We start from the raw sequence: 13144 nt of genomic DNA, 5'->3' as shown, positions 1-13144 counted from the left end.
TTGTTTCTTTTTTTTCCTCTTTGTATGCACTGGACATTTTAAAGGTTGAAATTATATATGTTTCATAAAACGCGTGCTTTTTGTAATAGAGATGATAGTAATAGGATTACTGAGTGAATACACTACTCTACACTCTGCAGTTAACATAAAGAGTTAGAACCTCTTCTAGGCCCCAGGTGGCTTTTACAAGTTTTATGGAAATAGTGGGGTTGCCCTCAAGACTATAATTCCACTTTGGTTCTTAGAGCTTTCCCAAAGGGTTGCATTCCATCCGCCTAGAATGGGGTTATTCCACTTTATGGTAGTTATTTACGGTCGTCTGGGAAATCTCCATAGTTGCCCAAAAGATTGCCAGAACCTCTTATTGAAATCAATTTGGATGGGGTCGGCTCTGCAATTTGCACGGAAATGTTTGGACACAGGTTCAGAAAAGGATCCGGCTGCCTTTGTGTTGGGATCCCGAAGCAAGCATCCCCACGTGCATTCCCTTTCACGGAGCTTGGCAGAGCCTTGGCTTAACACCTGTTCAGGTGTTTAGCAAAGCAGAGGTTAGGTTCTGCTTTGGAGGTTCCCACCCTGTTCTGTCATCTGTCACCACTGAGAATAATCTAGCTCCATCCTCTTTTGATAGTTGAAGGCTGCAATTAAATCCCCTCGGTCTCCTCAAGACTAAATAAACTGAGTTCCTTCAGCCTCTCATAAGTCATGTGCCACAGCCCCCTCACCATTTTTGTTCCACTCCACTGGACTCTCCATACTGCAACTTTTTCACATCCTTTCTGTACTGGGAGGCCCAAAACTGGCACAGTATGCCAGATGTGGCCTCTCCAGCGCAGAATAGAGAGGAATAATTACTTCCCTCGATCTGCTGGCACTCCTACTAATGCAGCCCAGTATGCTGTTGGCCTTCTTCACAAGGGCACATTGTTGACTTATACCCAGTTTATTGTCCACTGTAACACTCAGATCCTTTTCTGCAGAGCTGCTGCTTAGCTAGTCGATCCCCAGTCTGTACCACTGCATGGAATTGTTCCATTCTAAGCGCAGAATTTTGCACTTGTCCTTGTTGAACATCATGGGATTTCTTTTGGCCAAATCCTCGGAGTTGTCGAGGTCATTTTGAATTCTAGCCCTACCTTCCAGTCTATCTACTACAAACCCCAAGCTGATGTAATCTGCAAACTTGCTTAGGGTGCAATCCATCCCATCTAGATGGTTAATGAAGATATTGAACAAAACCAGCCCCAGGACTGACCCCTGGGGCACTCCATTTGATATTGGCTGCCAACTAGACCCTAAACCATTGATCACTACCCATTGAACCTGACAATCCAACCCAGGGGCGATGTGTAGGGGGTTTATGTGCACCCCTTACAAACAGGCGCCACCGCCACTGTTGCCACTTGCCACCCCACTGCTGGCAGCATCTGTGGGCAGTCCACAATCACTGCTGGTCACCGCCACTGCTGCTGGCAGCACCTGTGGGTGGTCACCAACCCCTGGGTGGTGCTCGCCCCCTCTGCTGACAGTGCTGGTAGCATCTGCAGGAGCTCTGCGCTTACTGCCACCGTGCTCCCGCTGGCGGCGGCGTCAGTACCAGCATGAACAATGTGGGGGCACATGTTGTTCATGATCCAACCTGCTTTCTATCCACCTTACAGTCCATTCATCCAGCCCATACTTCCTTCTCTTGCCTGCAAGAATGTTGTGTGTGACTGTAACAAAAGCCTTGCTAAAGTCAAAGTATATCACATCCACTGGTCTCCCCGCATCCACAGAGCCAGTCATCTCATCACAAAAGCAATCAGTTTGGTCAGGAATGACTTGCCCTTGGCGAATCCATGCTGGCTGTTCCTAATCACCTTCTTCTCCTCCAAGTGCTTAGAAATGGATTTCTTAAGGAGTTGCTCCATGATTTTTCCAGGGACTGAGGTGAGACTGACTGTTCTGTAGTTACCTGGATCCACCTTCTTCCCTTTTTTCAACAGGGGCACTATGTTTGTCCTTATCCGATTACCATGAGTTCAAAAATAATGACCAGCATCTCTGCAATCACACTGGACAACTCCCTTAGCACCCTTGGGTGCCTCCTGTTGGACCCCATGGAATTGTTCACATCCAGCTTTTCTAAAGAATCCCTAGGCTGTTCTTTTGCCACTATTGGCTGCTCACCTCATCCCCAAACTGTGCTGCCAGGTACAGTAGTCTGAGAGCTGACATTGCCAGTGAAGATGGAAGTAAAGGCACTGAGACCTTCAGCATTTTCTGCATGCTCTGTCACTAGGTTGCCTCCCCCATACAGTAAGGAACCCACACTTTCCCTGATCTTCCTCTTGCTAACATACTGCTAGAAACCATGTTTGTTACACTTCACGTCCCTTGCTAGCTGCAACTCCAGTTGTGCTTTGTCCTTCCTGATGTTATCCCTGCATGCTTGAGCAATATTCTTATACTTTTCCCTCATCATCTGTCCAAGCTTCCATTTCTTGTAAGCTTTCTTTTTGTGTTTAAGCTCACTGAAGAGTTCTTTGCTAAGCCAAGCTGGTCACCTGCCATATTTGCTATTCTTCCTGGACATCGGGGTGGTTAGTGCCAATCTTGGCGGGGGGGGGGGGGGCGGCACTGGCTGGCACTTCTTTCGGTGCCCCCACTCCCTGGCTGGCGAGGGTCAATCTCGGGGGGGGGGGGTATGTGCCCCCCATGCCCCCCTTATGTGTCACCTATGTGTCAGGGTGATTGAAGTCCCCCATGAGAACCAAGGCTTACGATCTGGAAGCTTCTGCTAGTTGTCTGAAGAAAGCCTCATTTGCCTGGTCTGGCAGGGTGACTGCCTGTCCCTAATTGGGTGGGCAGTCCTGGAATGGGAACATTATGTCCTGGTCCTGGGCTGCATGACTCTGGGACACCATTTGTCCTGGATTTGTAGTATCCTGCAGGGATCCAGGTTTGGAAAGTGGCAGGTTTCCCCTTGCAGGCTGCTTGGGTCTGCCAGGAGTGGGACATGGGGCACCACATGCATGTGTGTGCCTGAACACATGCACTTGGCTGGGAATACAGCTGGGCACAATGGAAAGCAGCTCCCTGTGGGTAAATCTGCTGTGGGGAGGAACCATGAGGGGGGGGTGCAGATTACGGCCCCTATGGTGAGGGAGGGAATGGGGCAGGGGCAGGGGCTGGAGGCACTGCCCAGTCAGGGCAGTACATGGAACTTGGGGCTCAGGGGAGGAGCAGGATGGAGCCATGGGCAGCTAATCCAGGGGCTGCTGGTGGGGGTAACTCCCCACCTCTGTGTGCACTCAGGGGGGAATTGAGGGGTGTGCCCCCCAGAGTTGTGCATGGGGCAGATATGGGCTGCCTGCTTGCTGTAGGGTCAGGGCTCCCCACCCTGCTGCTCTCCTCTGGGAGCCCTCTGTTGTCTGTGCCACCATGGCAAGGTGCCCCTGCCCAGCTGGCTGCAGCAGGGTGACAGCAGTGTGGACTTGTGCCCCTGCTGCTGCTGGGCAAGCAGGGGCAGATGGCAGGTGCACGGCTCCCAGGGGAAAGGCAGCAGGGCAGTGAGCCCCAAGCCTGCAGCGGGCAGCCTACAGCCACCCTTACTCCATTTGGCTCTGCCCCAACTGTGCTGCCAGGAGGGGCAGAGGAAAGGTGGATAGGCAGGCATGTGTCCTCCCTTTTCATTTGGAAGAGGTGGTCACCCTATGGTCTGCTGGTCTATAGCAGACTCCCACCACTACATCACCCTTGTTGCTCTCCCCTCTAACCTAAACCCATGGACTTTCAACAGGCCAGTTTCCAGTTTCATACTGGAGCTCTGAGCAATCATATGGCTCTTTTACATAAAGTGCAACTTCTCCTCTTCTCCCCTGCCTATCCTTCCTGAACAGTTTATACCCATCCACAACAGTGCTCCAGGCATGTGAGCTCCCACGTCTCTGCTATTCCAAGCACCTCATAGTTCTTTGACCATGTGAGGACTTCTGAATAAACCCCTTTAAAAATCATTTTTGTTGAATTCTGCAACTGTGCAGTCAATAAGACCACATGGTATCTGTCTATCCTGCCTGCTTCCCTTTCCTTCCTTTCTTCTTATGCCCTTGTGACCAGGTATTCAGCTGAATTCACGGATGTGTTGAAATCCACCACGGCTGCATTCTGAGCATTGCTGCTATGGCCTCAAACTTGAGCGCAACAGAGCTCGAGGCTATTGAGGTAAAACATCTGCTCAGCCTTTTGGCTCAGATCAAGTGTAGTCCTGGGGCATCCATGTCCCGAGACCTCTGTGCTTGGGCCTGCACATAGGACGCCTGCTGATGGATTTGGAGTATCTGAAGTCCCAGAGTGAGAGGCTGGGACAGGGGATGCATGCCAGTTGTAGCGCCACCATTTAAGTTCTGCTTGCTCAATTGATACGGTTTTTGGAACTCAACTGATACGATTTGGAACTGATTTGACCTGGAGCATGAAATATATTAATAAACAAAATAAATACACTCAGAGGTATAACTAGGAAGGTTGGCTCCCTGGGAGGCGAGGGCCAAGAATTAGGGAGGAGCGGGAGCGTGTCTTCTGGCTACCTCCGGGTGCAGGTGCTGCCCTGGCCCGGGCCCCCCTTCTGGTGCTCCTCCTAAATCAGCGCCTGGAGCCTGCGCCACTTGCCGGGCCCTAGTTATGGCAGCTGGTCGGGGCGGGCATGGGTAAAGCTTGCAAGGTTGAGGCACAGCAGAAGCGCACACGATGAGAGATCCCAGCACGGCCGGTCACAGGGGTGAGGGGGAGGATGCCGCGTAGTCTCCTTGTCTCTGCACGCTTGTAGGATCCAGCAGACCCCGTCCACTCCCCAAAGCTGCTCTCCGTGTCCTTACGAGAACACAACAGCACCTGCGCGCAGGCGCAAGAAGCCCCGTGCACCCCCCGCGAGGCAGCCTGGGCCCCCTCCTGTGACGTAGCACCCGGGGAAACCCCAGTCCGGAAGTCCCGCCCTCCCTCTCTCGGCCCAGAGCTAGCTCAGTCCGGCCCTGGGGCTGGGCCCGCTTCCGCCGCCGCAGCCGCTGCCGCCATGGGGGGGAAGAACAAGCAGCGAACCAAGGGCAACGTGCGCGTGAGTCGCGGGGCAGAGCGGGCCCTCGGGAGCGGCTGCGTCAGCTTGAACCCCGCGCGGGCTCTCCCGTCCGTGGGGGGCGGGGACACCCCCCCTCTCCCCCCAGACATGGGCACATACACGCTACACATACGTAGTACACACACCACGTACCACGTACACCCACCTACACCACACTGTATACATGCTATACACGTCGCACATACATACACATCATGCACACACACACACACACACACACACACGCAAACCCTGTCCAGCAGACGGCCCTGGCCTTGGGTCAGTTCCTGGTCTGGGCCTTTTTGGTCTGCTCCTGTGGCTGTAAGGCAGGCAGGGCATCCACGGATAGAAGGTGGCTTTCATTGAAGCCCCTTGAAGACAGCTTTATGAAAATGATTTTGAAAACCAGCCTTTAGTTAGAAATACAGAGGGATTTAAAAGGATCTAAACAATTAATGCACCTTTTCTCTTCTCATTTTATATCAGCCTTCTAGCAGCGGTCAAGCCGCAGAGCTTCTTGCCAAAGAACGTGGGACGGTGCCTGGGTTTATTGGCTTTGGAACATCTCAGAGCGACCTAGGATATGTTCCTGCAGTTCAAGGAGCAGAAGAAATAGACAGTCTTGTAGATGCTGACTTTAGAATGGTATTGCGAAAACTCTCTAAAAGGGATGTCATAACAAAATTAAAAGTAGGTGTATCCTTCATCCCTGAAAATTGATTTTTAAAAATTTTCCTTCAAAAGAAAAATAACTTGGAGTGAAAACCTTAATCTGCTGAAGACATTGAAAAACTCTTCTTCATTTCAGTAGGGTCAGTTTGCCCCCAGATAATTTGTGATGAAGTCAGAGACAAGACAACTAAATGAAAAAAGGCTACTAGGCCTAATAATAATTTATGCAAAATTCTTATTGAAGCTTTGCGTTGAAAGTGGTATTTTTTATGGGAATGTTTAGAGAGGAAGCTATTAAAATACTGCTGCATTTTCATGTTAGTAAATTTTATAGATGTAAAGTGATTCTTTTAACTTCTTTAGCATATGTTCCTTAAATGTTGCATAAAACTACATTTCAACTGTTTGCAATTATGAGAATGCCGTGGAAAATCTCTAGAATGATCTGTGGTTTTCTACGGACAGAGAGGGTTTATAAGAATAACTCCAGTAAATTAATGTGTGTAGATTTATTTACAAGAAATGAACCAGTTCCTAGTTTCATGAACAAATACTAAAATATAAAGCAAAAGTTTGATTGTGCTAAATTGCGAGGTATTTCCACCTGGTTTGGTTTTTTTTTTTTAATTCTTATTATTGACATTTTCATTTTAGGCTACGCAGGAGTTTGGGGTGATGTGCAAGGAAAGAGAAGCAGAGATTGTTAAAGGTGTTCTTCCTTACTGGTCAAGAATTTACTGTAAAATTTCTCTTGTAAGTATTAAAGATCATACATTTTTTCCCCAAAAATAAATAAATCCAATTTCTTTGGGCACTTTTACCTTAATCCATACAGTAGTCATACTGACACACAGAGTTTGGTATTATGATGAGTTGGCAAACTTGGTTTGAAAAATAATTGTTCAAACTTTGAGAAGCATTTTTTTCTATGAGACTGGATGCTTTTGAAAGGCCTGGTTTGTACTGCTTTTTCTGCTCTGCACTTGGGTTTTGGATAGAGGCTGTTGATTATGAACAACTTGGGATGTGATATGAAGATTTACTAGCTTCACCCTTCAAGATAAAAAAACCCCCAAACCCACAGTTTGATTTCACAGACATCTATACAGGTAATAAAAACATCTTCAGCTCAGTGTGATGCATTCTTTTTATTAGTTACCTTAAACATTAATAATTTGGGGTAGAAACAATACCTGATGGGCATTAAGACCGTTTGCATTTGGCCAGGTTATTCCATAATTATCCATTCTGATATTCTGTAATAGTTCTCTAAAGTATCTGACATTGGTCTCTGTCAGAAATCAGATACTAGAAGAGATATTAATCACTATTCTGATCCAATACAGCAATTCTTACATGGAACCACGGAATACAGAAGACTGCTATTTATATATATAACTTTACCAACAAAGTTTTAATGTTTACAGATATAACATGTACACTCTTACAGGCACCCGAGTAGTTTAAAAAAAAAAACATATGCAGGAAAGTGTTATAATTGAAGGTATTTTCCTGTTTTTTCTTGTACTCATTTTCTAAGAATATGTAAACAGATAAGATACGGTTGCAGTTATTCAATAGCTAATGGAACCCAAACGGAATTAAAACTCTCCCTTATAGGATATACTACAGGTCACAATTATGTTGGTGTTGAATTGGGGCACTGGCCTATACTAGTGAAAAAGACATACTATGTGGGCGCGTCTACATGTGCGCTCAACTTGTACTTGCTAAAGCAGTTACTAAATGCAAGTACTAAATGACTGCGCAGTAACTACCATTACTGCTTTGTTCCAGTGGTGCATGGGTCGTTTTCTGATCCTATTGTGCAGAAGCAATGAGCTACTGAGCAGTAGTGTCAGCATCATGGTTTGTGCCCGCCGATGCTATGTCACCATAGCTCATCGCTAGCGTTTTGCAAACTTGAGAATAGTTTTAAAAGGATGAGTGGAGCTGTCTCTTTATGCAGATTGAATTAATTTATTTGCTGGTCCTTTCCTTATAACGCAGCTCAGTCAGCTACACTCTTCTGAGTACAGCCAAATATAGCATTACTGGTTAAAAATGAAAGGGATAAATATATTTTAAAATATATTTTGCAGCAGGCTGTGCTAAAACTGTATTTCTTGTCTGTGCTGGAGATTGAAAGAGTTAGCAAATCCCAATAATTTTTAAACTAGATTAAAATTAACCTTGAATTTTATATGACAGTCAGTTATCTTTATATTCTCATTCAGAATTTATTATTAAAACGTAATTTAAGAAGTTGCAGTTTCTAGGTTGATAATGTTATGACAGGTGTTAGATCTGTAATTCATGTCAGTAGTCCCAGTGATTATTAAAGTACATGAAATCAGTGAGATTATTAAAATTACCAAGAATCAGCCATATCAATGCAGATAGGAAGATCTACTCAAAAACATGTATTGGTCTTCAAGGCCTTTCGGTGTTTTTTTAAAACTAATGCTTTACATTTTTTATTTAATAATCTTTTTCCGCTTCTTTGAGAGAGCTTGGGATTTCACAAGAACAATCCACTGGGTTTGGGATAGAAGGATTCCATTTCAAACCTAGATGGACTAATAATGTGATCAGCACATCAATTTCTGCATAGACAGAAAGCTTTTCTTTTTTGGGTGGGAATAGCTGAGAGATGACAGTAAAACAGAAGCATTTCTGCTGTAGAATACTTGCCATCAGAAAATGTGTCTATATATATTTAAATCTTTTATTTTAAAACAGGATAATGACCGCCGTGTTCGAGAAGCAACACAACAAGCTTTTGAACAACTTATTCTTAAAGTAAAGAAACACTTGGCTCCTTACTTAAAAAGTATCATGGGATACTGGCTGATTGCTCAGTGTGATACTTATTCCCCTGCAGCATCAGCAGCACAAGTAGCATTTGTGAAAGCTTTCCCTTCAAGCAAACAATCTGAAGCATTGGTGTTTTGCAGAGATGAAGTTTTGAATGTGAGTTTGTAGAATATGATGTCCTGATTTTTTTTTTGCAAGAACTGGTTACCTTTCAAGTACTTTTTTCCTTCCCTTCTCAAGTCTCAACTCATGCATGTAAAATTTAGAAAAGCATGTTTTCCGCTCTCCTGAAACTCCTTATTAATGTGAGTTATGTTTACCAATACCTCCCTTAATTTTTCATACACGTTGAATCCATATAGCATTGTACAGCCTGTGGATGTGGAGGTAAGGATTTTGTGGAGGTACGTGGAGGTCAGGATTTTTTTGGTTGATATCGTTTATTGGACCAACTACCACATGAAATCTGCAATATTCCTGCTATGCATTTCCATGTAACAATGCAGAGTTGCAATATATGTTCCAAGCCACATTCACTGGTTGCTGACAGTACATGCTGGCAATAGATAGAGCTGAACTGAGAGGGCAAAATCACATTCAGCATCGTTTTAAGAAGTGTGTCTGTGCCTTGTTCTTAATAAGTTAAAAGCCTTATTCCACTATATTTGAAGCCAAGCCAATTAACCTTGGACAATTTAGCATAAACGAGAGATGGGTTGTAATCAAACTTCTGAGATGCAAAGCATGCTAAACTTTCTTTATTGGTTTTATCCTGGAGATGCGTGGCTCCTCTGTGTCAAAAGTGGCTGTATGATCTAGTGGTGGCTGGAACATGGCACTAGATTTTGGGAACCCTGGTGTCTGATCCTATTTTTGTCATTAGTTCATGGATGGTCTAAGTCACTTCAGTTCTCTTCTCGGTGTTTTGGTTTCCCATTTAAAAAAAAAGAAAGAAAAGTGCCTAATAATTACATGTTGCTGAGTTCTGAAACTTCGCTAGTTGTCCTTATTCTAAGTAATTTATAGCATATGATTAACGTTCATCTATGAATAGTGTTTTCATTTGTCTTGTCTAGGTGTTACAAGATCATCTTCTGAAAGAAACGGCTGATACACTTAGTGACCCTCAGTATGTTGTTCTACTTTAAAGTTACTAGTTTAAAAATTTATTTTGTCCTAAAACATTGTATTCTGTTTAGCTACTTGAATCCATGTCAGTAGGTATATGAAACAGCATTTGACAAAAAGATCAAATTAATTTTTAGCCAAATCTGCGGAGAGAAAATATAACGGAGATGCATTATATTATATGGCAAATCTATAGCAACTTTTTTTTTGTTAAGGAAAGTGCTTGTTTTCTTTTGGGTGTTAGCCTGTCAGGCTGATAGAGATTCAACTAGAAGGCCCTGTATGATACCATGTGGGACACCTGTGCTTGGGAGTCTTGCTTATAACTGTTTTTAGGCTGGTGGCATGTACATTTAACCATATGCGCTGAGTTGGAACAAAACCTAACAGTAGTGGTAATCGGTACTTCAGTAAAATATTGGAAAGCCCTTTAATACTGTGATGGTGAGCAGAGTTTGAGAACCTACATAGGAAAAATAGACCTGGGCTCCGAAGTTATTTTTAATAGGCTGTATAAAACAACATGACTAATATCTAGTATCTGTCAAGTTCGTGTTCTTTCATCCTCTGTTGTGTCCCGCCCTTCCTTCCCTATTCCCCATCCTTGCCATAGAGATAAGTGTGTGCAGTGGAACATTTTACTTTTGGAAATAGTTTAATACCTATTCATGCAAGTTGCTAGATGTATGGTGGAGAAAGCAGAGTGAGTTTCTTTGACCTTTCCCTTACAGTGGGAGGTTAGTGAGGTTTGTGAGTTCTGCTTGCTGTGGATATCCATTCTGTAGCTGTGGATAGATCCCCAGGAAAGCCCCGTCTCCTACAGAAAGGTTTCATTGTGCCAGGGGAGCATAGGAATCAAATAGAGTTTTTGTTTTGGTGCTTTGGATTGCGCTTACCCAAGGCCATTGAGCATCTTAAATATAAGGACTGAGACTTCGAAACCTGATACCCTAGTCTATGGGAATCTTCTGTAGGAAGCAGACGGCAGGTATTTTGCCTTCATATGTTTCCAGCATTGCTGAGGAGATGGGCAGTAGAGTTGAAGATTTCTAAACCTGAAGTCTTCATGCTGTGATCCATTGCATTGCTGTAATTAAGCTGAGCAGAGATGAAGCTATAAATGAGGCCAGACCATAATTAACTGGGATTGCATAGTGTGTGCTAGTCAATATAGATAATAGAAAGTGGTGGTCACATATGCAGAGTATTTTTAAGATTGGGGAAAAAAACAGCCAATCAGTTGATTGTGAACTTTTGACCAAAGGAGGTGTTGCTGTGGCTACAAACAGTTCAACATGCCTTTCCATGCCTGTCATCTGTGTCTTGTCTTGTGCTTTTCAGGTTTAACCAGCTGTTTTTCACCGTTGAGCTAGTCTCATGCAGATGGTGAGCCACTTGGGTAGAAATGGTATAGTTGCGATTTGATGAACCATAAGTAGAACTTTCTGATGTCTGCATATTGCTAACACCTAATCCATGTCATGTGGCTGCATATTAAATTTGAATGAGAGGTCATTTATCTTTGTGGGAGGGGTTTGGTGATGGAGGGAGTCTTCCCATTGCTTATTGTTGGAAATGCCTCTGCAGGAAGGACTCAGCCCATTTTAATAGGTTCCTAAGGTTCTTCCTGATTCTCTGTCACCTGTCTCAAGCAAAACACCAATATCTCATGATCAATTACTGTTGAATACTGCAGAGAGGTTCCAAAGGATGAAAATTGAGGTTGACCTCATATTCTTTGACAGACAGGCATCCACTAAAGCTGTATCAGTGTTACATTGTGACCTGAATACTGATAATCCTGGGACTGGCATATTTGCTTCAGTTAGACGAGTTTGTAGTTGAATTTTGTTTAGCTTCTGGGCGGGCCTGCTCAAGAGCAAAAGGTTTTGGTACTTACAGGACCCCAGTAAGTCCAGGTTGGGCCTCTTCAGCATGGGTTAGATTATAGCTTCTTTGGGTTTTATCAAGGACTTTTTTTCACCAGTCTGGCAAGGTAGTGATCAAATCTCAGGGACTTCTTTAGGGTGTCCAGAAATTCTTGATGAGTTGAACGTGCTGAATTCTCCAAATTCAGGCAGGTGGTTGGTTGAGGGGGGGTGCAGGAAAGATAGGTCCAAGTGGCTTGGGAAGCTTTCAGAATATGCCTACTGTATAGCAGGTTTCCTCAGCTCTTGGTATACAGTTCTGATGCCAGGCAAATCTTTTGGGCTTAAATTCAATTGCTGTGCCTTCCGTCTTGTTTTCTCTACATCTTCAATGAGCCAAGAATCCTGGAAGGATAAAGCTACCACAGGGCTCTTAGGCTAGGAAGGCTGCTGTCCTTCCTGCTTTCAAAGGAGACAGTAGTCGCTTGGGAACCTAAATTACTTTATTTAATTTTTAGTGAAACTTTAGGCTTCCAAGTGCCTAAGTTTCTTTTGAAAAATGTATTTTGTGTAGTCATTTTATCCTCCTGGATTGTGTGCATCATTGATAAGTAGCTGGAAGACAAGTTGCCTTGAAACTTGGCCTTTTAGGAGCCAACTGAAGAGGAAAAATGAACTTCCACAAAATGTTTTCCTTTTATAAATATGGTTTAGTGAAATTTTTAAACTACCGGGAAACTCAGTGTAGTGAGCACTGTTACAGTGTGTATTAAGAATGTTAAGTTTTCTTGTATACAGAAAATCCTGAGAAACCTATTGAAGCCCTATAAATATACACATTTTGTTAAAGCTCAGTTAATTTTGTTAATCTTTCTTTTGTGTTTTGTTTTTTAAGAACAGTACCAGAGGAAGAAAGGGAAGCCAGATTTTTTCGAATTCTCACCTGTTCTCTATTAGCCTTAAAGAAGTTGCTTTGCATGTTGCCGAAACATGAGAACCATTCACTTGAGGAGAAGCTAATGCCACTTCTGTGTCAGCAGAAATTTTGGAAATACAGCAAGCACAGTGTACCACAGGTTGCTTATCTTCTTTGTTCCTTTGTATGTTTTATTCACAAATGTTACTTTGAAATTTAGGGCATTAAGCGATCTGCTCTACTGTGCAAGAAAGAATCAACTGTGGGGGTTCTGCTGATGTATATTTAACATAGTCTTCCAGTTATAAGACATGTGTCAAGTTTTAGGCCAGGGGTGGGCAAAGTGTGGCCCTTGGGGTGGATCAGGCCCATTGTGAACTCTGTTTCCCATCTGCCCCTACCTGTGTTGCTGTGGCCGGTTTCCATGGAGACTCCAATAGCGGTGACGCTGTGACAGCGCAGGACCAGGGTTTCCATGGAGATTGGCCCCAGCAGTGCTGGCAGGGTGCGCAGCTGGGAGGGGAGCTGCTCTGGGGCTGTGGCTGGGATCTTGCAGCGGTGACAGCATGGTCCAGAGCCAGGCAGAGCTGTGGTCCGGTGCCCACACCCCATTTTCTCTTCCCAGATCTGGGGCATGTGAGCAGT

The 13144-nt window shown here is 44.4% G+C and overlaps 1 protein-coding gene across 1 annotated transcript in view; it reads left to right on the top strand.

Annotated features, from left to right (window-relative positions):
• Positions 1 to 4988: 4988 nt before the first annotated feature.
• LTN1 (listerin E3 ubiquitin protein ligase 1) overlaps positions 4989 to 13144 on the top strand; it is a 49681-nt gene continuing 41525 nt past the window's right edge. Inside the window, exons 1-6 of the mRNA XM_006267160.4 lie at positions 4989 to 5098; positions 5585 to 5788; positions 6425 to 6523; positions 8513 to 8743; positions 9664 to 9716; positions 12479 to 12659. Of these exons, the coding sequence (XP_006267222.2) occupies positions 5057 to 5098; positions 5585 to 5788; positions 6425 to 6523; positions 8513 to 8743; positions 9664 to 9716; positions 12479 to 12659 (810 nt within the window). The 5' untranslated portion in view covers positions 4989 to 5056. The remainder of the gene's footprint in view (positions 5099 to 5584; positions 5789 to 6424; positions 6524 to 8512; positions 8744 to 9663; positions 9717 to 12478; positions 12660 to 13144) is intronic.

Source organism: Alligator mississippiensis, chromosome 1 (genome assembly GCF_030867095.1).
Source record: "Alligator mississippiensis isolate rAllMis1 chromosome 1, rAllMis1, whole genome shotgun sequence".
Taxonomy (NCBI): domain Eukaryota; kingdom Metazoa; phylum Chordata; order Crocodylia; family Alligatoridae; genus Alligator; species Alligator mississippiensis.
This window is presented reverse-complemented; position numbering and strand designations above follow the sequence as displayed.